Source organism: Poromitra crassiceps, assembly GCF_964638095.1.
Source record: "Poromitra crassiceps genome assembly, chromosome: 25".
NCBI lineage: Eukaryota > Metazoa > Chordata > Actinopteri > Beryciformes > Melamphaidae > Poromitra > Poromitra crassiceps.
This window is the reverse complement of record NC_139649.1, coordinates 6,050,268-6,075,204: the sequence shown is the minus strand read 5'-3', so window position 1 is coordinate 6,075,204 and position 24,937 is coordinate 6,050,268. Positions and strand designations below refer to the sequence as shown.

General features: G+C 43.6%; 1 protein-coding gene across 1 annotated transcript in view; it reads right to left on the bottom strand.

Annotated features, from left to right (window-relative positions):
• The window catches only part of LOC310798474 (copine-9-like), a gene marked incomplete at both ends in the record, with an annotated part of 140,918 nt that overhangs the window by 60,983 nt on the left and 54,998 nt on the right, over positions 1-24,937 (bottom strand). Inside the window, 3 exons of the mRNA XM_083661015.1 lie at positions 6,073-6,149; positions 10,380-10,419; positions 23,945-24,048. Of these exons, the coding sequence (XP_083517141.1) occupies positions 6,073-6,149; positions 10,380-10,419; positions 23,945-24,048 (221 nt within the window). The remainder of the gene's footprint in view (positions 1-6,072; positions 6,150-10,379; positions 10,420-23,944; positions 24,049-24,937) is intronic.

Below are 24,937 nucleotides of genomic sequence, written 5' to 3'. Positions count from 1 at the left end.
TACCAGAGACGTTTCAATATAGAGATAGTGCACTCCCAGGCTGCCAAGTAGTATTCTTCCGGTCTCCTAAAGGGCAGCTTGTGATTGGCTGTCTCTCCGTGTCATGAAGCTTCATTGGCTCCCAAGTTTCCTTAGGGGCCGTGGTGGTAGTGGCGAAAAAGTGTTTGGAAGTTGCACTCTCTCTATAGCGAAAGCAGCTTGGGCGAGAACAAACAGCACAGCAGCTAACATGGCGTCGCCTGTCTGGCAATTTTACAACTTGTTGGAGAAGGACAACAAATTTGCCGTTTGCATTGTGTGCTCAAAGGAAATACCGCCTGGAGGAACGCAGCAGAAGAGTTTCAACACTACGAACCTCATAAGACATTTGAAGGTTTCCCACGTCAAGGAATTTGAGGAGTTTACAAAGTTAGCAAGCGCTAAGGCAGCGAAAGAGCGTGCAGCAACCCAAACGCGACTCACTCAGCTAACTGTAACAGAGACATTGAAACGACAGCAACCCTACAGCAACAGCAGCAAGAAACGAAAAGAAATAAATGCAAAGCTAATGGAATTCATATGTCTTGATCAGCAGCCGCTGTCTGTTGTGGAAGACCTCGGGTTCAAACGCCTCATGTCCTGCTTGGATCCACGTTACACACTGCCAGGACGTAAATATTTAACTGACGTTTGCCTGCCGGAATTATACCAAATTGTGTACAAGCACATCGAGAGCCTTATGAAACACCACGTCAATCAGCTTCACGACTGACATTTGGAGTTCGAGTGTCTGTCCTATGTCCATGCTGAGCCTAACTGCGCAGTTTATTGATGAAAAGTTCGACCTGAACAAAGTTGTACTTCACTCACAAGAGTTTTCTGGGTCACACACCGCAGAGGCTATCGCTGCAGCTTTCACAGACATGTTCCAAGCTGTGTTGGTGCACATGTGTACATAGTATTATATTTTTTGTTTTATAAGACTGTATTTATTTTTCCACAGGAAAGCTACAGTATACAGTCTACTCTGTAAGCTCCAAGTTGTCTCTAAGAGAGTGTCTCTAGAGAGAGTTGCATGTTGCCTTAGCCTGCAATAAAACGGTTGTCAATTCATGATACTTTCTCATCTCCTAATTTTAATACTTAATATACAATGTTGATGTTGTTAAGAATAATTAAATATATGAATAATGCGACACAATAAATAGAAGGCTTGAATTGATGGATTTGACGCGGTGATCGGTGATCGGCCATATCGGGATCGGCAGATACTGCTTCCAGTGATCGGTGATCGGTGATCGGCCTCAAAAAAGCTGATCGGAGCATCTCTACCCGATGTCTGAAAATAGATCCTGGCCACAGCTCTGTTGTCCTCTTAAGCAGAGGAGAACAGAGCTGCGTGGAGGAAACAGGGGATGTTAATGATTAATCGACAATCGATTAATCGATCGTTAAGAATTTGATCGATCAAACTATATGTTAACCGATTAATCGACAATGTACTGTAGGCTATGTGCTATTTTCTCATTTTTATTTTCTTTGCTGAAATGATTTAACACCACAAGGGCAAAATGTCACTTTCACTGCTCATACAGAGGAAGAAGAAAGCCAAGCTGGCCGTCAGAAAGTCCAGTGTGGGAGAATTACACCCAAACAGACAACAGGAATCATTGTAAACATTGTAATACAATGTTAAAATATCTCACGTCCACAAGCACAATGACAGCTAATGCAGGACGTTTGGTTGGTTGATCAACTTGTTGGGTCGGCCTAAAGACAGGTGTAAAACCCTGCATTTTGTATTTTCTATTTTGTATGTCAAAAGCAGTTTAATATAATGATTAATCGATTAATTGATCGTTAACATGACCAATTAATCGATTAAGGAAATTGATATTAGCATCCCTACTCTGTTGTCATCTTAAGCAGAGGAGAATAGAGCGGCGTGGAGGAAACAGTTCACCCAGCTGGTGGATTTCAGTAATACCTTCATGCTCCCAGTTGCCTTGGAAACCTGGCTGTCATCAATATATTTTATATAGTTTTTCTGTTTGTTGTGTACATATTCAGAGGTGGGTAATACTCAAGTACATTTACTCGGTTATAAGTACTTCAGTATATATATATTTTTTCACACAATTGTACTTCTACGAGTAGTTTTTTACAGAATACTTTTGACCCTTACTCGATTTCTAGGGTGGAGGCTCTGGAGATGATGCGCCATGGGCACAGTTATGGAAATGTTTGTATGAGTACAGGATTACAGCAGCGCTTTATAGACGATGTTGTCTGTTATTCCCTCATCACCTTCAATAAGTACTTTCATGCTGCTGGCTTGCTTTCTCCTGGAGAAGGCTGTGTAGAGCTGGTCATGAGCACACTCTGAAGAAGACTGTGTAGAGCTGGTCATGAGCAGACACTGGAGAAGGCTGTGTAGAGCTGGTCATGAGCAAACACTGGAGAAGGCTGTGTAGAGCTGGTCATGAGCAAACTCTGGAGAAGGCTGTGTAGAGCTGGCCATGAGCAAACTCTGGAGAAGGCTGTGTAGAGCTGGCCATGAGCAAACTCTGGAGAAGGCTGTGTAGAGCTGGCCATGAGCAAACACTGGCTGAGGTAGGCAGATGCCAACTCGGTCATTCTCTTGCCCTTTGACCTTTGTTGATGGTAAGTGAGAAAGCCAATCTGATTGGGTCCTGCCGTCTGACTAAGGTGAAGGTAAGCTCATCATTTCTGTCATGGTGAGGAATTCTTGGCAGGAAGATCCTTTCACCTTGTTTGTCCCTACAGAAATCTCACATTCAACCACCTTCTTGTCCATCATCTGCACCACCACCATCCGGGTGCCGTTTTTGAGAGTACAGTGACGGTCAGGACCTGCTTGTAGGTTCCTAAGCAGCGCGGGGGCACAGTGACGCAGTGGGAGCGATGTCACCCCACAACTAGAAGGTCCTGTATGAAGCATTAAGTCTGCAGACGAGTTCAGATGAAGGAACGGCTAGGTGTAGAAATCTGTACAAGAAACATGCATACACAGTATCTTCATGAGAATGATAAAGCTCCATGTAATAGTTGGACTCAGAAGACAATTTTTATGGGTATACTTTTTACTTCTACTTGAGTAAATATATATTATAAACTACTAACTACTTTTACTTGTGTATGTTCTAATATCATAATATAGCAGTATGGCGCGAGCTGCTTTTATCCAGCTGGTTGTTGACCATGTGACTTGCAACATCCAGGACACACTTTCCTGTAACTCATACAGCCCCACTCCTCCTGAACGCACTTCGTCTCTCTCTAACACAACCCACACCCGTCATAGGCCTCACTCAATGAGACTCAGCCACCAACTACCACCCCCCCCCCCCCCCCACACACACACACACACACACACGCACACGCATGCACGCACGCGCACACACACACACACACACACACACACACACACGCGCGCGCACACACGCACACACACACACACACACACACACACACACACACGCACACACACAGCAAACTTGCAAAAATAGAGCGAACGTCATCATCCAAGGGCATCATCAAAGCCTCTCTCTCTCTCTCTCTCTCTCATTGACAAGCTGTCCAAATGAGGAAATGCTCCCGCTGGCTGGTACAAAGATAAATGACAGCACGGGAGCAGCAGCACATCAGATTAAACAAAGAGCGCAGGGTTCCAGACTGAGGGATGTGATTCATACTAGATATCTGATCATGAAGTATGTGCTTTACAACTCCAACGCCAAACTACTTCCTTTCATCAGCTGAGGCTCAGGTTGTTCATTCTTTCCCGTCAATAATGAAGTCCAAATGTACTGCGGTCATTTGCTTGACATCTCCAATATGACAAAAGACCTGACACTCAAATAAACCCACTGTTCATTTCCCCCCCGTTCACGTCCTCTGTGAGATAAGGCTTCAAAAGCGAGATCAGAGGCGTCCGGGTAGTGTAGCAGTACCCTGCCTACCAACACGAGGGTCGCAGGTTCGCATCCACGTGTTACCTCCGACTTGGTCCGAGGGAAGCCGGATTGGGGGGTGTGTCCTGGTCACTGCACTAGCGCCTCCTCTGGTCGGTCCAGGGGTCCAGGGGTCCTCTGGTCGGACCAGGGGTGCCTGGTCGCGGTGGAAGGGAACTGGGGGGAATAGCGTGATCCTCCCACGTGCTATACGTCCTGCCGGTGAAGCTCCCCCTGTCAGCTGAAAAGCAGTGGCTGGCAACTGCGCATGTGTCGGAGGAAGCATGGTGCTAGTCTAGGGCTCTCCCCAGATCGGCAGAGGGTGGAGCAGCGACCGGGGCAGCAGGGGGATAAATTGGCCAAGTACAATTGGGGAGAAAATGGGGGGAAATCAGGAAAAAAGCAAGATCAGGCCAGAAAGTAGATACAGTACCTAAGTCTTCAAGATGTACGTCTAATTATAGATGGAAGATGGGTTTGTCTCCCAGGTTCTAGCGATACAGTGGGTTCAACTTGTTCCATATTGTCCACCTCAGGCACAAACACAGCAGTCTCTGCTCAGGCACAAACACAGCAGTCTGTGCTCAGGCACAAACACAGCACCACTCGCTCCCCAGCAGCAGTCTGTGCTCAGGCACAAACACAGCACCACTCGCTCCCCAGCAGCAGTCTGTGCTCAGGCACAAACACAGCACCACTCGCTCCCCAGCAGCAGTCTGTGCTCAGACACAAACACAGCACCACTCGCTCCCCAGCAGCAGTCTCTGCTCAGGCACAAACACAGCACCACTCGCTCCCCAGCAGCAGTCTCTGCTCAGGCACAAACACAGCACCACTCGCTCCCCAGCAGCAGTCTGTGCTCAGACACAAACACAGCACCACTCGCTCCCCAGCAGTCCCCCCGGCGTGGGTAGGAGATGCTGCCACTGTGCCGAGCTGACAGTGGCTGATCGATCAAAGGATCAGATAGCTGACTCAGACTTGTATCCGAATTGAATCATATTATTGTATCATTAGTGTGTGTTCGCATGTTAGAAGGTATTTCAGCACACCATGACACATGGAGCGGCAGTGTATTATTTTTTAACCTGTAAGCATCTCAGTAAGTGAGCATTCTTTTCCCAGCAGCTAATGTCAGGTACACGTTACACCACTTGTATTTGGAGAGGATGTCAAATTTAATGAGTGCAGTTTCAGAACCTCGCCGACACTCTCCGTCCTAGAGGGGTCTTATCTGGCGGCGAGGCATGACAAGAGGATGAGTATCATCGGGGGGAAAAATGAATTTTAGATTTTTTTCGCCACGTCTTTATTTTTTGCCTTTGCTCCAAGTGAAATGTTTCATGGTCACTCATGATTCAGTAGGTCACGGGGTGGCTTGGTTCCAGCCTTAAAACTCATGTGAATTTTTTGTAAATGTCTATGGAGAAAATTAATGGGAAACTCCCTTCCGGGGCAAGAAATGGTACGTGACTGTTGAGCTCTAAATGGTGTCACATCAGTAACATCATCGGTGACATCATCAGTGACATCATCAATCAAAGCCTAAGTGGTGTTAACATGATTAATGTGACGTGTGTTTCTGTTCATGACTAGAAACAGGTCTGAAGTATTTAGGTTGAAAAGTTTTAGAATACAAATTATGAGGAGGTCCTTGGAAAATGTTCTCCCCTAGGGGTTCCTACTAGCCCCAAAAAGTTTGGGAACCCCTGACCTAGTGTATCCTTAGCTTTTCCCAAATTCACTTTCACTGGTTCAAACCATAGACCTTCTGACCATCAGCAGAGGTCAGGTACAGGACACATCACTACAAGTGTATGATTCTGTATCCATGGCTTGCAGTGACCTCTGTGTTTTGTTGATACCACCATATTGACTCCTAAAGCAGCGTTGCATTCTGACCACAGACTATATGACGAGTGACCCATGAACAGGCAAACATCTCACCTCTATTCACGACTATCGAAAGTCCTTTATCTTCAAGAGAAAATCTCTGCGCATTCTCTCACTAATATGCGAGCATTTCTTTTGGGATTTAAATGAGTCAACATGGCGGTGTGTCATGGATAGAACGTGGTTGTTGGGAGACAGAAATGAACAGTAATAGTAGAGGACTTACGCGAGTGTCCTCTCCAGCCTGCTGCCAGTCGAGCCGATGATCTCGCCCAGCGTACAGAACGTCTGACCCAGGAAGTCCTTCACAGAGCAGAGGAGAGCGAGCCACACACGGTTAATACAGCAGAACACAAGAAGAAGAAACACCGCAACATTCAAAAATGGAACCACTAAAAAAAGCTGTTCATATTTACGGTACAACAATATCACTAGTAGAAACTAGGGGTGGGGGAAAAAATTGATTCACCTAAGTATCGCGATTTTTAATGTCACGATTTTTTGAATCGATCTTTTAATCCACAATCGATAATCGCAAAAAAAATAAATAATAATAATTAAAAAAAGAAATTGGGTGCTTGCAGTCAGGCCACTCACTGAACAGCAGGCCAGACGCCGCCTACTGGTTTACTAGTGGTTTTATTACTTTATTAGTTAGTCTGAAGTAATATTACACTTCAGGGTTAAAGTGGGTGCATTGCATTGTAAAATTGGACTTCAAACGGCCCAAATCTGGCTTCAAACGGCCCAAATTGGGCTTCAAACGACCCAAATTTCACGCACGTCGGCCCATATCGGCCTGGCCTGCTTGGTATCTAATGCCCGGCCTGAATTATGATCCCAGTCCGCCCCTGTTTTTAACTATATCGCCCAGCCCTACTCATGATATAATATACAGTCTCTAGTGTATGATTCAACTTTTCCCATGTTCTAATCTAGTGTAAAAAAGCAAACAAACTGAAAAAATAAAAGAAAAAAATAAACAAAAATCGCAATAAATCGTAATATCGAATCGCAATAATCGTAGAATCGCAATACTTAAGAATCGCAATATAAATCGAATCGGCACCCAAGAATCGTGATAGTATCGAATCGGGAGATAAGTGAATCGCCACAGCCCTATTAGAAACAGCTGGAAACACATAACCCATGACAAACACAACGGACAATACAAGTGGACAAAAGGTACTGGTGGTTTTGTTTTGACCTTCAGTGTTGGATCACCTCCCAAACAAAACAATGAAAACTTGATTCCCATCTCCCATGAAGATGCATTAGCTCTCCAAGACATGCGTCATGCATAAAATGGCAACTCATGATGTTTCATGGCCTATTTAAAATGCATTGTAATGCATTTCACTTGACTGATTTGGTGGTAATTTAGAATGCTGCATGGATCATTTAGTACACCATGAGCCAGCGCTTTTCAAACTGTGAGGCGCGCCTCCTCTGGGGGGCGCAAGAGAGCTTCAGGGGAGGAGCAACACAATGGAAAAAAACAGAAGAGGGAGGAGGGTGGGGATATATATATATATATATATATATATATATATATATATATATATATATATATACAGTATATATATATATATATATATATATATTAGGGCTGTTGAAACGAATTTTGATATTCGAATATTATTCGAATTTAATAATTATGAACGAAATTCGATTATTATTATTTTTTAAAAACGAATATATATATATATATATATATATATATATATATATATATATATATATATATATATATATATATATATATATATATTTTTTAGAACACTAGAACAGTGACAAGTTCTGACAACATACTTGAAGAAAAGAGTGTTAACTGAAGTTGACTGTTGAAGCTGCTATACTGATGTAAACCTACCTGTAGCTCTTAAAATGTATGTTCATTCATTGTTAACTGAAGTTGACTGTTGAAGCTGCTATACTGAATGTAAACCTGTAGCTCTTAACACATTGAGTGCCACAGCGCTTCAGTAAAATTGTCTGGAGCCTGTGCCAGATTTACTTCCATTCAGTTGAAAACAGCTATAGAATTTTTTCTATTATGGCTATATTAACGGGGCTGGACTTTAATGAAACATTGAACACTCCTGCTTCTTCCAAAGAAGAAATTTTGTTTCTAGACAGTTCCATTATGAAATCACAGCCTCTCAAAAAAGTGCACTTTCAAGGGTTTTCTGTCGTTTTTTTTTACTTTCCAAGATATACGGTAGTCCCTTTTATGAATACCTTTTGCACTCTAATTTCGAGCACATTCACTGACTCTGGCTGGTGTTTTCTGATGTGGTGGCGTGTGGTGTGGTTTCTGTGCAGCCTGTGTGCTGCCCCCCCCCCCCCCCCCCTCTCCACCTCTGAGCTGCGGGCTCCTCCCACACGCACAGAGTTTGCTTTCTCGACTCCGTTTTTGCCCCGGACAGATCCCAGCGCCCATCAAGGAAATGATGCGCGCTGGCAAACGCGACTGAACGAAAAGGCTTGGCCGTTCGGCTTCGGATGCTGGCTTTCTAGGAAATCGTGTGGAGATAGATAGAAGCATAAGAGCTCAGTTGTGAGCGCGGATGCAGCCGAGCCCACTCTCGCTGTAGACAGAGCAATATATACGGCTCTGGCAGAAAGCATGCATCGGTTTCCACTTTCATCACGGCTTTCTCCGCTGTCTCCTGTACAAAGTAAAGGATCTGAGGTGGGTGGAGCAGCTCCTGTGACGATGTTTAAGGTGGCGCCGTGTGATCCCTTGAAGGGATTCATGCTCACTGGCTAGGTACGACCTTAAACAGCAGAATTATGGAATAATATGAATTATGATTTTAGGACGTCCACAGACGTCCTTGGCACTCCTCGTTACTTTTTTTTAGGACGTCCACAGACGTCCTTGGCACTCAATGTGTTAAGTGCAATACGTGACTGATTTTTTTTTGTTCATGGCTCATTGTTGTTTTGGCAAAGTTTACTTATTTGTTTATTGATAAGGAGCTCAAACAAAACACTTTTCCATCTACATTTGGTAAAATGCTTAGAAAAAGTTTGACTTGGTCAAACCCAAAGATTCAGCTATATTTAGAATCAGAACATAACATAAGAGAAGACAACAATTCACTCAGACCAAATTTTTTTTTTTTTTTTTTTTAATTCAATTAAAAATTAATTAAAATATTCGAATATAATTCGAATATTAAAATGTATAAAGCACTGAAATTCGAATTTGATTATAGAGGGAGATTGACAGCCCTAATATATATATATATATATATATATATATATATATATATATATATATATATATATATATATATATATATATATTAGGGCTGTCAATCTCCCTCTATAATCAAATTCGAATTTCAGTGCTTTATACATTTTAATATTCGAATTATATTCGAATTCGAATTATATTCGAATTATATTCGAATTATATTCGAATTATATATATATATATATATATATATATATATTGGGGGGAGGCGCAACTGTCTACACGTTCTCTCAGGGGAGGCTTACTTTGAAAAGCCCTGCTATGAGACATTATGATGCATTGCTGTGTCTCTGTAGGAGTAAAATGCACATTATTAGAACCCTCCTCAGAGACACCTCTGATAGCTACTTGCAAACATTCGTAATAGCTCTTTCTGTACTGGTGTAATGCATCAGTAAGCATTGTGTTTTTATAAAAATGGGTGAGTGCACCGTCCGCCATACATGTAGTCAGAGAAAGTGTTACCAAAAACGCTTTAGGAAACTAAAGCAATGTTGTCTTGATAACAAGGGCTTTCAGGAGAGAGCAATGGAAGAGGAACACTGTGTGTGAGATGGCCTACCTACCTTCTGCTCATCCAGGTTGGCAGGCAATAAAGAAAGACAGACACAGGTTAGGAGGAAAGCTGAAAAGACAGGACCAAAACACACAAGTTGATTAAAGAATATTCTCTGTTTGCAAGAAGTAATAAAAGCAATATGTGAAATACGCAGCGTGAAACAAACAAGAAACAAAAATCCTCTTGTGAGGAGGGATAAAGCTGCTGGCATTGCTGCATGAAGGTGAGTTGTGTTCTAAAGCAGAGGTTCTCAAATGTTTTTCAGCCAAGGAGCCCTTACAAGATAGAAAATATACCGGGGACCCCCTCATTCTGATTTGTGATTTTGGGCTAAGCTTAATTGTTTCCACGGTAACGTGCTTGACTTTTAGATTGTTAGATTAGAATGTAATCCATGAACAATTTTAGATTTAAAGCATAAAATATTTTCGTTGAGAAAAAAAAAGTTTTTATTTTTATTTCCCTGAAAACTTTTCGCGGACCCCCTGGCAAAGTGCCACGGACCCCTGGGGGTCCCCGGACCCCCATTTGAGAACCACTGTATCAAAGTACTTTAGAATCTAAAGTACTTTGATAAATATTGTTTACATTTTCAAAAGTGATATCAATAAAGCATTTTTGATTCAATTGCATTAAATTAAATTACTCTAGGTCTTTGCATGGCCTCACTATAAGAACATAATGATGGGTTTTCTCCAGGACTGCTTACATGTTTAGAAAGGTTGGAGCTCCTGGTGTCCACATTGTACCTGCAATACACAAGAAAACAGTTGGTGCTTACAGACTGTCATCACCTCACAACATAGTGTAGCAGATACAGACATTCAAAGAGCAGGAAAACCAGAGAGCAGAACCTTTACACAGTATATAAATCAAACTCCTGCAGTCTAACTCCACTTGACGAGCAACACAGAAACGCTGGCCACAGCTCGCCTGGGAATACACAAGATAAACATCATGTTTGCTAAATAAATAATTAGATAGTATGTGCATAGGACGGATGAGTCGAGAGTGATAATAAAAAATGAAATTTATGGATCTGGAGCAGCAATGTAATGAATTCTGGGATGAAGATTGAAGTCACTCCCCTTTCAGGCAGACATGTTGCCCCCCCGCCCCGCCCCACCCCTCTTCCTCAAGGCTATTGTCTCTCCACAGAGTGGCTCTTAAGTGCCGGCACGAGGGGCTTCTTTGAAAAGGTTTTTGTTCATGTTTGACGAAGGAAATCCACTCGCACGCTGAATAACATTACACAGACATCATGTATTCATCATGGACTCCTCTGATCTCTCTGTGGATCCCTCTCTCTCTTCCTCCACTCCTCCACCTCTGCCTTTCTGCTGCGTTTCATTTGCTGTCACTCTTTCTAAAAAAAGACTTCTATGGCGATGGAGGGTGACACCGTTGCTCCGGAGGAACCGCCGGCCTTCGCCTCGCCTGTTTTTTGTTGTTGTTGTTGTTGTTGTTTTTGTTGTTTTCCCCGATCTCCTTCCTCCGCTTCACTTGCCTCATCAGAGAGCCACCTGACTGTAATTAACAGCTCCTCCAGCCCTCCGTGAATTCAAAGGTAGTCCAAAGTAGACGCAGGGTCTCTGATGAAGACGTTGTAAAGCTGTGTTCACACCGAGATATTTATTTTTCGCTCTCTGTCGCTCGATTCAACCCTTTGGAATCGCTCTGTCGCTGTGTTTAAATCGCTCGTCAACGGGCACACGAATTGACGGACATCTGGGGGCTATAACGTTACGCAATGTCATGATGTTTGTCCACTACGAGCCACCGTAGTTGTTTACAAGCTAAGCCTATCAGCGTGCTCCTAACGCGAGCTCTATACCGGTAGTAGTAGTACAGACTTCACTTCATGTCAGCTGTCAGCCTGTCAATCAGCTGTCAATGCGGTTTGTTGCCACACAATAAACCAGCGGTTTGTTCCAAGCCAGTGTGATCCTTGACTCGCTCTCCCACGGCAGCCAATCAGCGTTGAACAGCGAGCGACTGATGCCAGCATAATTTTGCTCGAGTTGGGATCTCGGGCGACGAGCGTATTTTCGCCCTATCGCTCTGTCTCTGTCGCTCGGACGCCCAGCGATTTTTCTCCCGAGCGAATATACGCTCAATCGTCGTTTGCATTGACTTTGTATGTAAACTCGAAAAAGTTTAATAGGTCGGTGTGAACGCAGCTTAATAGGGATTCTGCGGTGGTTTTCTTTTTTTATTCAAAAACAGCACATGGATACGCTCGTATGCCGGTTAGATCAGTTAGATCAACTTTACTATAAGAAGTATGACTCAATAGAGTTCCCCAGAGAAGAGGCTGCCATGGAGAAGTTGAGTGACAAGGCCTCTGGTTTGAAACCCGGGCACAGAGCGTCTCTTGTAGTGATAAACCCGGGCACAGAGCGTCTCTTGTAGTGATAATGGGCACAGAGCGTCTCTTGTAGTGATAATGACCTGGGCACAGAGCGTCTCTTGTAGTGATAATGACCCGGGCACAGAGCGTCTCTTGTAGTGATAATGACCCGGGCACAGAGCGTCTCTTGTAGTGATAATGACCCGGGCACAGAGCGTCTCTTGTAGTGATAAACCCGGGCACAGAGCGTCTCTTGTAGTGATAAACCCGGGCACAGAGCGTCTCTTGTAGTGATAATGGGGTTTGCTGAAGCCCTGTGGACCCGGCTGCTCCCTTGCTAACTGGGGGAGATAGTAACAGTGAAATATGACTGTCAATCTTAAAGGAACACTCTGCCCATTTTCAACCAGCTTTGTATCATTAGAACATCAGTAGTATATCAGAAAACTGTAAATGGTTTTGAAGTCTGTCATTTAATTTGACAGTTATTGAGTGTTAAAGTGTGGACCAGTGACATCACTGGTCCACACTAACTCAAATTAATAACTCATTAACTCAAATCAACTCTCAATAACTGTCAAACTAGATGAATGATGAACAGTTTGACAGTTATTGAGAGTTGATTTGAGTTAATGAGTTATTAATTTGAGTTAGTGTGGACCAGTGATGTCACTGGTCCACACTTTAACACTCAATAACTGTCAAATTAAATGACAGACTTCAAAACCGTTTACAGTTTTATGATATACTACTGATGTTCTAATGATACAAAGCTGGTTGAAAATGGGCGGAGTGTTCCTTTAAAATACTGACTTTAGCACAGAGGCCTCAAGATCCAGACCGATGGAAGCAGTTTGCACAAAACCCTGTGGTGTTCCTTCACAAAGTCAATGTAAAATAGCGGACAGGAAATACACTAGGGTCTACAGTTCCTTAGCAACAGAAGTCCAATGAAATGGTCACAATATGATACAATATGATGCAATACAATGCAATACAATACAATGAAGTATGGTAGGGTAGAACTTTATTGTCAGTTTATTTCCCTGGCTCCGTTGCCTCGTTCCTTCCCTCTTCGTTCTTTGATGACTTCCATTCCTTTTCTTCACAATGTTTGTTTTTGTCCATCTATCCTCTATTCCAGCGGTTTTCAAACTGTGAGGCCCCCCCCCCCCTCCCCTGGGGGGCGCGAGAGAGCTTCAGGGGAGGCGCGACGCGATGGGAAAAAAATCGAAGAAGAAGAAACAGAAACTCTGGTAGCTAACTTCAGCTAGAATAGGGCCTAATCTTTTTTTTTTTTCAATAATATTTTTATTCAATTTTAAACTTTACAAGACAAGACAACGACAAAGACAAAAAACAAAAACAAAAAGACAGGGCAGCTTAAACACTTCACAAAGACATAGATGTGGACAACAATGAAGAAAAGGATGGACAGATGAATGAGAATACGATAAAATAAATTAAATTAAATTAGATGTACAAGGCAAAAGGCAGTACTCAGGTGGCAGTATCACTTCGGTTGAGGTATCCAATAGTCAGTGTCTCTGCTAGGTTAGGGTCGATATATTTCAAGTAGGGCTCCCACACTTTATAAAAGACATCGGTTGTTGAGTGCAGCATACATGTCATGAACTCCAGAGGCATAAGCTGCATAATTATCTGGTGCCAGTTCCTCTTTGTTGGAGGTTTGTCTTTAATCCAAAATAAAAGAATATTTTTTCTAGCAGCAAAAGTTAATAAATTAAATAGCCGTTTGTGATGTTTATAAGAATAGGGCCTATTCTATTCTCTCCAACCTCTTTTCCCTCTTCTCCACTGTAATTTTTTTTCTATTCCTCTCTCTCCTGACCACTACTACATTCCCCCCCCCCCTTTTCCTCTCCTCGGTACGTCCCCCCTCGGTCTCCTAGCTCGGTGATGGACAGGTGAGGGTTCTGCATGGTCAGGGAAGAGAACCAGGACAACGTGGCAGCGTGACAGGACTGACAACTGTGTGACGGAGCGACCAACGGTCCGCCTCGCATCAGGTAGAGGGCAATTTGTGGGTGAACTGGTCCCGAGAGCAAAAAATTCGGAGTTCTTGGAAGACCTGTAAAGCACTTTTTTACTTCTTCTAGTCACACACTGGAGGCGTAAAGTGTTGGAGCTATTTTCGGGGGTGGGTACTGTAGAAATCTACAGTAGCCACTAAAATCACTTAGACCGCCTGCTGCTTTTTGGATTCAATTTGTTCAGTCTACACCAAGTAGGGCTTTTGAAGAGGGAACTAAGAGCTGGGAACTAATAGAACTAATGGAAACGAGAGCGAATGGAAGAGTGCCACCAGCTATAACCGCCCGTGGCGCCGCGACTCCAGTGCTCTCTTTCATTGAAAACAATTTTCCTAAAAGTCACTCCAGAGCGCCCCCCACCCACGCCCACTTTCATTACATCATTACATCTCACACTGTGCCACGTATACTAGTCGTCAAACTCTCCCCTCCTCCGTTTTCAACCAAAACCTCTCCCCCACCCGCAACGCTACTAGCTTTCTGCAAATCTCCTGCAGCGACGATGTAAACGTGAGCCGTGTACGCCGGCTCGGGTGGGATCAAATGAAATTAGCGCACAGTAGGAGAAGCCTGTGAGCGACGGCCCGATGAGATTTGAGTGTGGAGGAGTGATGATGGACCTGCTGGAACATCTACCTTCATTTACATGGCAGGCTGCCGAGTCGATGAGGGAGCTGTAGGGGCTTTGAGATCAGAGACAAAGGTGAACGCTCACTGAAAGCAGGGCCGTGGAGATCGCTTTGATACCATACAGGCACATCACGAGGGAGAGTTGCTGCTTCGCGTGACAGAATTTTGCCACAGGGAGGGTCGAACATTCACTGCACAGCCCACATAGGACTGTGCAGGAATCTGACGGTTCAAAGGTTATGAGCTCGAACGGTGACGTCACCAGTGCTCGTATTTTCTCTCCCAAACTCGGAGGAGCCTCGGCAGCCCGACCTAAAAAAATCCAAGATGGCTGCTACATGCGACAACAATAAATCGTAATAAATACCGTTTATTGGCACTTCTGTCTTGTTTGTGTCTCATTAAATCAGCTGTACACACAGCACTGTCTAACTTCTATCTGTGTGGACATGTTGCTGCTGTGTTTGTATGCGCAAAATACCATGAAATGCCTTCTTATAAACTGTCATTGCTAACGACGGCTAGCCTGGCTGGATCTAGGCTAGAGCTATCCTGGCTGGTACCCCGACTGTTTAAATAACGTCGACAACTCGGGCGTGAGGTCACTCAACCGTGAAATCCTTCGCCACCAGTTTTAAAGGAACGGGCCATGAGATCCACGTGTTTGAGCTGTTCCTCCTCAGACTGGACTCAGATCCACGTGTTTGAGCTGTTCCTCCTCAGACTGGACTCAGATCCACGTGTTTGAGGTGTTCCTCCTCAGACTGGACTCAGATCCACGTGTTTGAGCTGTTCCTCCTCAGACTGGACTCAGATCCACGTGTTTGAGGTGTTCCTCCTCAGACTGGACTCAGATCCACGTGTTTGAGGTGTTCCTCCTCAGACTGGACTCAGATCCACGTGTTTGAGCTGTTCCTCCTCAGACTGGACTCAGATCCACATGTTTGAGTTGTTCCTCCTCAGACTGGACTCAGATGCACGTGTTTGAGCTGTTCCTCCTCAGACTGGACTCAGATCCACGTGTTTGAGCTGTTCCTCCTCAGACTGGACTCAGACACTGAGGGTTTTGGGTGTGTGACTACACTTGCACTCAGGTTTATTTAAAAAATAATAATGTAGCTTCTTTGTCATTCCCATCGGTACTGTGGAAAACCAGGCCATGGTCTTTTTCCGCTGAGGCTTTTCCTTGAAATACTGTGCACGTTTTGTTTAGGACTGTGAAGGAATATTGAATTGGTAACTTACAGAGAATGCATACATGTATCTGCATACTTGTTAATAATGCTCGATATGCAGTATACAGTATGCAGCTATACAGCTCTCAGTATTTTGCCTGATGAAGACCCTGTTGGGTTGAAGCACTGCTTTCTGTAATGTTGCGTCGTCAATAAAATACTGGGAGCTGTATTCCAGTGTGATCCATTCTCTTCTATGTTCACATACTGTTATCTGGCCCCTGGCCTAAAAACACACAACTACTCTACCGAGCTTAGCAACTTTCAATAGGGCCTTCAATTGAATAAAAAGAAGAAGAAAATATATACTACTACATATACACTAAATATTTTACATAAATTGTGGATTTACTGCACTCATGGAATCAAGGTAATACAGCTTTGTATCGAACAGTGGAAATGAAGGTCTCTCAGCCACGGTGGTGTCGGATTGTGCACTTGGCCTATGATTTATATCCATGTGATCCTTTTTACTAAATAATAACAATTTTGATAGCGTTATTATTTTCCCAGCATTTCATGGTGTGAACCTTTTGATCCCCGGTGTGTTTGTGTTTGTGTGTGTATGTGTGTGCATGTGTGTGCGTGCACGTGCGTACGTGCGTGTGTGTGTGTGTGTGTGTGTGTGTGTGTGTGTGTGTGTGTGAGTGTGTGAGCGAGAGAGAGGTGGACCGGGGGGAAAGGAGGGGGGGTGCGCGTTACGTTGAAAAATCATGCCCGCTCGATCAGATTTAATGCCCACTTACCAATCTGTCTCTGCCACTGTCTCTGCTGATCTAAATCTGGGTGGTGATTGCGAAGCTATAGTGGCGTGCTGCTCGTGCTGTTGCCTGTCCTGCAGCCGGAGACTAACCTGACGCTGCCAGATCGATGGGTTTAGTTTCACATTCTGTTTCACAAACACGCGTGATCTGATCAAGATCTCGCGAGAATCCAGCTGGCTTGCAAGGTTATTTGCAAGGACAGGAGATAGTGTTTCTCACTGTTTCCATACCTATCAAGCTTATTTTGTAAAAAAAAAAAAAAGTCAAATGATCACAATGTACGGGCAGATAATCTCGCTGGTTTCAATACATTTCACTTGACACATGCCAAAAGGACTTCTTTCAGGAAATCCTCATAAAACAACGGAGAAAATCTTGAAACAAGAAACCTCCTCCCATGCAGTTTCACTTTACTTCAGTTTGTAGAGAAAGGAGCTTTCAGTTTGAAACAAATCAGAGTCAGAATCTGTGTATCCTAATGCGAAGGTGGTTCCACCGTGATTTACATATTCATCACCTTAAGTTCTTATCCTGCAGGGTGCAGCTTATATTATCCCCATGCGTTGGAAACAGCAGGTTGCAAATATCAAAAAACAAATGAGGTACGTATTGCACGGCGCTTAAATGAAGGTCTAACTCATTCCTTTAGGGTGCAACAGCGAAACGTAGAAAATCCTTAATTACATTTTATACAATAACTAGCAATGGCTGCAGGCTGTGAAAAGCCTTTGCATCCACAAAGTGGGCCTCCTGTCCCCCAGGGCGGCGCTGATGGAATATGGGGGCAATCTACAGTATTGCATCAATCAGTCTCGGAACTCCTATGAAATAATTTCAGTGCACTTAATATGCAACAGTACCGTAAATCTCTTACATTATTGATAATTAGCCTATAAGCTAAACTACGTGGTAAAACACTCATTATAGCGGCTAGAAAATAGCTTGGAAACACTAGAAACGTTCATTCAATAGTGTCCTCCTGCACAGATCTTTGTACTACTTGTCTCATTCATGAGAATTTCATATTTTTGTTCATATTGGGTTTTGTTGTTAGAATTGTGACAATAAAGGTTATTTTAATAAATCCAATGGGATGCTCTAGAGGTGATTTTTCAGGGAGTTGATTAAGGAGGTGGGTTTCTTCAAGTCAGTCAGTTCAAAAACTTGACTGTAAAGACTCTCTGAGCCGAACTGCTGCATCACATTGAGTTCAGCTTGGTGAGTCGCCTTAACACAGTTCAAATGATAACACCATGAATCAAATCCCCCTCAAGTACCATTTTTCAGACCTTGACTTGTGTGCCGTTCAACCGCCCGTTACCGCTCAGATAAAACACAGAAGTGCAGTGGACAGCTGGTAATTATGAGAGGCTATACTGTTGGCCTAGCAAAAATACTACCTCTATATTTATGCAGATACATAATAAGTTCATATCTCCTGTGGGTCAAAGCCTTATTGCAAACCTTAACGAGATTTTATTATGATTAAACTCCGTCTTCTATCCCCCCTCTTTGTGTTATTACACCAGAAATGGAAAAGGAAGTAATAATATCTGTTATCTATTCAAGCAATGTATTTCTGAATGAAAGTATCATAATGTGGCTTTCAAGTAAGATACAAAGCGATGTATTGCAATCGTTGCCATCGTTCCTCCCCATATATCCCCTCCCTCCTTACCGAGATAACACACATCCCTTTGCTCCATATCTACCTTGCGATTCAGTTGGCTCAAAAATAATCTGTGCGGAGAGGTGGCAGTTTTAATAATTTATTCCCTCTTACTGGGATGCATCCCTTTTATTGGAATCCCCCCGCTGACCCCATATCAGGGAGAGCGCAGCCCCCTCCTGGGACTTGGTACGATCCATATCTGGGCCATGTTGGAAAGGGAGCGAGCAGCCACTTCTTCACCGCGTCTCTGCGTCCTTGTTGTTTCCTCTACTCTTGTGGCGCGGGGAAGGATGAAGGAGCGTTCCGTGTCTCCATCGGTCGATATCGCAGTCGTTGAAAAAGTGGCCAATAAAGGGACATTTCATCAACGCGCTATCGACTGTGAACCCAGTGTAAGGTCACGATCAACGCGCTATCGACTGAGAACCCGGTGTGTAAGGTCATGAGATAATTGCACGAGTCGCTGCTGTCGGCAAAAACAGGCCGAGACATTACTCTGGTTAAAGAGCATCAGTCAATATAGACCCGTTTGGAGCGGACGTCACGGGGTCAGTGGTTGCAGAAAACTTACATTGATGTGAACAGAAGGCTAATAATAGGTTGCTCCATTGCAACGTCGGCGCACGTCAAATCCGCCATTTTGGCCTGAAAGAGAAACCTCTGATTGGCTGTCATGGTTCTGTGCTGTTGTCCCATTGGCCATTGAGGGTTTTTTTTTCAGGCCAAAATGGCGGCATCGCTGTTGTCAAACACAACTCAACTCTTGCCTTCAATACCCTCTGCAAGTAGGAGACAAGCTGTAGAGATTCCCGGAATAAGACCAGTGATACTCAACTGGCGGCCCGCGGGCCACATGCGGCCCGCGGGTGCCCCCTGTGTGGCCCGCGATGGAATTGCAAAAACAAAATTAAAAAAAAATCTTTTTTTTACAGTGCACCTGAACGCAACATGCAAGATACCCACTGAATAAGTGTCCAAATGTTCATGTCATTCTGGCCAATACTCCACTTCTGTTATAGCATTTCAGTCTGGAATATGGAATATCTTTCAATAATCTATGATTTAGCTGCTAAATTGTCAAATACCGCCGTCTGCTCGCTACCCAGGCACTTACGTATGTACTTAACCTAATTAACTATCCGGTGTGCACAACATTGTCAGACTAAACTCCGGCTGACACCCCAAAAACCTACAATCTGCTACAGAAAAATGTATATTGATTGTTTATTAACTGGCCCCTGGCCTTCTATCATTTCACGAAAGTGGCCCCCGAGCAAAGCAAGTTGAGTATCCCTGACCTAGACCATCACAAAAGTTGTCTCTAATGGTCCAATATGAACATTAGGAACGACCTGGCTGTTACAATTCCCGCCCCTGGTTGAGCACCCTATGGACTTCCATTACAAATTCAGTGACACGTGTTCCATTACTCATGTCGAGCGTTTTCGGCAAAATGATAAGCGATTAGTAATGCCTTGATGAATGACTTTTTTTCCTCCCTTGTTTGAGTGAAAAGTCTCAGCATGCCTTCCAGTCCGGTCCAGAAAACTTGGGGGCATAGGCGATTCTAGGCTTTCCAAACAGGGGTTGCACCACCAAGAAGGTAATAGGACTCCGACTGGGGGGTATCTAGGGGGGCCTGTACTCCCCCTAGACAAAGAAATTTTGTATATTTTAAAGTAAAATGCATTAATCTGGTGCACTCTGAGAGCAAAATGAAGAGGCTAGTAGATATGATATAACTTGTCGCAGAACATCAATTTTGGTTTATTTGGTAAAAGTGGAACTGTTTTCTTCATTGTTCATGATTTTGTGGAAAGTATTCACTAAAGAGTCTATAGTGAATGCTGCTATTAACTTGTGTTTACTTTTGCTACTAAACCAACATCAGGACATCCAAGCAAGTTCTGACAGAGAGCAATGCCATTGGACCCATTGGACAAACACATTTGCATATCTCCCAGCATGCATTGTTCCTTCCAAACTTTTGACCACAAAGTAAAGTAACCACATTAAATAAGTGGTGAGTGGAAATAATCATTAGCCTATTCTTAGTTAAACATGCAGTTTTGGAACATTCAATAAAAAAAATTGACTATGACTCGACACCCTAATATAAGTGATACAAACGTTATGAGAGTGGTATATATACCCCTCACACTAATATCCGTTTTAGTGTAGAAGAATGGTTACTTCCTTGCTCTGCTCTCCCCTAGAGTGCACAACCGTGTTCAACCCTGGCGCCAGGCATCGTTTATGTCAACATAAAATAAAAAATCATCTGGCCACTAGGGGTTGCACGTGCAGCCAGTGCACCAACGTACAATCGCGCATGCTTGCTTTTGCCAGCCATGCACAACACTCTGAAGGCTGTTGGAGCTCGGGTGTGTGTTGTTGGCAGCGTTGTGTTATTATGGTTTGCACCATTTAATAATTCAGCCCTAATGATTTATTGTGTCAGGAGATTAAGACTCCTCTCTAACCATTTCAGCAGCCCTCGACACCATCTCAATACTAAATACCCAGTATTCATCCTTCCAGCAAGAGTGTTATTGTTACTGCATATTCACACGTTACCGCTCTGCTCTGTGAGCCAGAATTTGTTATTTTCTCACTGCGCGGGGGAAGGGGATAAATTAAAAAAAAAAAAAAAATCTACGATACTGATATAGATTAAGCCTCATCACCTGGACCAATAGGATTTTCTATTGTGCACTAATAGAAAAAGCAGTGACAGACTACCTACTTCACTTCTTTTCAAAGAAAACTACCTTCTTTGTTGCAATGCAAGTTTGGCACACACAGAATAAACTTTTCTCCACAATCAGTAGTGGAGGGTAAACAACAGCAATTCAGTTGAGCCTTATTCTTTTATGCATAAGAATAAAGTTTAGCACCTGCTCTGGCTGAAAGTTAAATGAGTAAATGAATATTTCATTGCGGAAAACACTTTCATCATACATTTATCCCTTTATTGCACAAATGGAAATACAGTTATGTTTGGCGCTGACGGCTACGCTCTTTACAGAAGACGCTCTCTGGACCAGCCCAGCCGCATGCTAAGCTAAACAGGGTCCATTTTGTGTCGAAAAGGCAGGGTAAACACAGGTGCAAGCGAAACACTAATGAGGGTTTCCAACTTCCACGATAGACCCTTTTCACGGTGGCCATTTTGGTGCAAGCAGAACACTAATAAGAGTTTCCAAATTCCATCATTGAAAGTTGGAAACCCTCATTAGTGTTCTGCTTGCACCTGTGTTGGTCCTGCCTTTTCGACACAAAATGGCCCCCGTGAAAAGGGTCTATCCCCCGATGGGGGGTACAGGAATAAGCCCAAAGCGAGACATTGAATAAAGTTAAACCTTTGAGCCATGCAGACTCTGAACTAGAAAGGTGGAGGCTGGGGTGGTGGAGGAAAAAGCGGGGCGTAGCCTATGACTTCCGTGTCCTGCATGAACTAATGTGATGCTTCATTTTTCTGAAAATAGAATCAATGTTTGTTTATATTGGTGGTTATATTACTCTGGTTGTCATAATATAGCCTCCTTTTGTTTACCCGTCCACAATGGACAATACAAACTGGTACCAATTCAAAACTCCAGGCAGCATCTTGTTATCGGAGGAGAGCTGGGATTGGTTATCGATTCCCACGCCGAGTGTTGCTTACTGTGAGTCGGAGTGGACTGTTTTAGGCAGCGGCTATTGAGCACGGCGAGGCGAGGCAAGGCGAGGCGAGGGGGCGGACAGCGGCTCTGATCCACAGGAGGGATGAGACGGGCGTTCAAGCCCCCTAGCTTCAGATGCCCCCCTGCTGGGTGTCTCCTCTGTACCCCCCCCCCCCCCCCCCCCCCCTCCATCGATCCCTCTGAGAAGAGAAGGTAGGTGGTGGAAAAACAACCTAAGTCCTGCTCCTTTTTCCCATCCTGTCTTCACAGTGAGACTGGAGAGGCGGCTGGCTTGAGATGGATCAGCAGCCAGGGAAAGAACAGAGAAACACTGCTGTACTTTTATTTGAAGTTCTTCTTCTTGAAGTTCGCAACAAGAAGCAACAGAGCTGAACAAGATGATCCTTCTTCATTCTCTCCATGGACATTTCAAACAGTCCTGATATCAATAAAGAGAACTGAACCAACCGGTAACAGATTCAGAAAATATATAAAGATAAGCTCAAATGAAGTGACTCAGCCCATACAGCACTGCGAGTGACATCGGTGATACTTCGCAATATAATCGTGTCATATAATAATAATAGTGACTGATTGGATTTTCTTCCCATCTAATTAAAACCCTGCTTTATTCCTTAACAATGAAGCTGAAATGAGTTGGATTGATTGCTTCTGCGGGAATATATTAATTTCATTTCACAATCTGATAGCTCATGCTAAATCCACTTGGTAGTCAAAAGTAGCAGCGCGCACAGCTCCAAATCTCCAACGCGGTATCGGCTGCACGGTTGTTGTTGTGTGACGAGGATCAAAACAAACAGCGGCACTCACACATCAATAGTCTTGTCTTATGATGAAGAGCTCTCTAGCTGAACCCACAATAAATAAGAAGAGTATTGATCTGTGAATGCCAGTGTTCTGTTTGTTTAAATCCACTTTATACTAAATAGAAATATAGCACACGCGCTCCTTTCTAGCGGCCCTCGCTGGCTCGCCCGCTGAACTGGCAGCACTCATTCGTACCGTACCGTGCCTCATTGGTTTGCCCCTCGAGGTCCCGCCCCTCTCCACGGGCTCACCGGAGTTATATTAGTCACTTATTATAATAGTAGGATCATTATGGCTAATAATCTGTATGGGTACAAACTCAAAGTGCCGCTCTGTTGTGACAGCAGAAGTCCCGCCCCCTGCAGACACGGCCAATTGTGGCTGTACGGATGCCCAATCAAGCCAGAGGTAGCACAGGGGCTCGAACCTGCGACCCTTGTGTTGGTATAGTATGCAGGGAATCTACCGCTGCACATACCCGGACGGACACCCAGCAATCTAAAATGTTAAAACGGATCCATTTCAGCTTTAATGTGCTTTAGTTTCCACTTTTAACATTGCCAACGTAAAATAAAAGGCGAAACAACACAACTCTAACATCAATAGGAGAGCACTCGTGCACATCCAAAGCGGGAGGTGAAAAATCAAAATAGGAAAAAACAAACGTACTCACTTAAACAAACATAGTCTACTGATTGGTGGTGTTGAGTTTCCGTCAAACATTTTGATGGGAATCATCCAGACAAAATGGTAATCAGCTTTGAAAAGTAAACTGTGTTTATGGAATTTTGCGGGTTCAACTGAACCAACAGACGATCCAAATGTCCAACATACTGATTGGTCCCGCTGACTTTCCCCTCAAACATTTTGATGAGCGACGAGCATCATCCAGACTTTTTTAGTTTTTCTTCATTGTAATCATCTTTGACTGGAATATCCCACAGGGAGCTAAATCTACTGTCGTGGGCGTGCGTCAGCAGGACAGGATGAGCAGAAGCTTGATTGAAGTCATTGCTTGGTATGATAAAGGGAAGAGATGTGCTGTGAAGGCAAAAGGCGGAGATGTTCCCACTTACGCATCAAAGCGAAGGTTCTGCTTCTCTTCAAAGAAGAAATCGAGGACAAACTTCCTCACAAAGTCGGGGTTCAGCGTGTTATCGATCACTTCCGTCCGGCCAAACTGGGGAAAAGGAAGAGAGAACAAACAGGGAGACAAAGTCATCAGCGTTGTTGGAGAAAAATATAAGTTCCATGCCATTTCCTAATCAATATTTCCAGTCATTTTGCCCAATCCAAGTCATAGTTGTCTAAAGGTTTGCTATAATAACATGGTCAAAAAAATTCTAGTTAAAACAGCCTTGGAAACGGTTTTGAACTGATATCAGTAAAGATAGCTCCCGACGTCACAAACAGGCAGCAGCTGTATGGACGACTAAAAACTTTCATTTTGGCGCTTTATTTACACAGATTCTCAATTTTCAATATTCAACATGAAAATGTTTGCGAGCTTTTTCAACTGCATCCACCTGTTCAGTCTAGTTCATGGGGAAAACAGATTGTGCTAAATAAATAGTGTACACTCAGTGGAGAGCTACGCAGATGGAAAGAGCTGAAATATTCTCCAAAAAACAGCAGTTGAATATAAAAATATCCGGGCCGAGGTACAACCAGATGAAAATAACTGATCGTGTTTACATACAGTACGTCCCAAAAGTTGCAAGAGATTTACCAGTGTTGGCAAAATCTTCCCAAACCATTAAGTCTGGTAAAAGCCGCTGAATATTTGAGTATTTTATATTTCATATCGCTACCGCAGGCATCTTTTCCAAATATTGTACAGTACATTTCTCGACAACAGGATAGGAATGTGATGACAAATGCCAGAGTAAACCAACAAAAACAACATCCTGTTACACTTCTCTACAGTCACCCCATTCCCATCATGCTCTCTGGCAGGCGACAGAGATGAGCTATCGATCCACCGAACGCTCGTACCTCCCTCCCCCGTACCTAATCTTCTCTGTCAAACACGCTCCCCAGCTGGCACACAACGTCATTAGACGTTGATC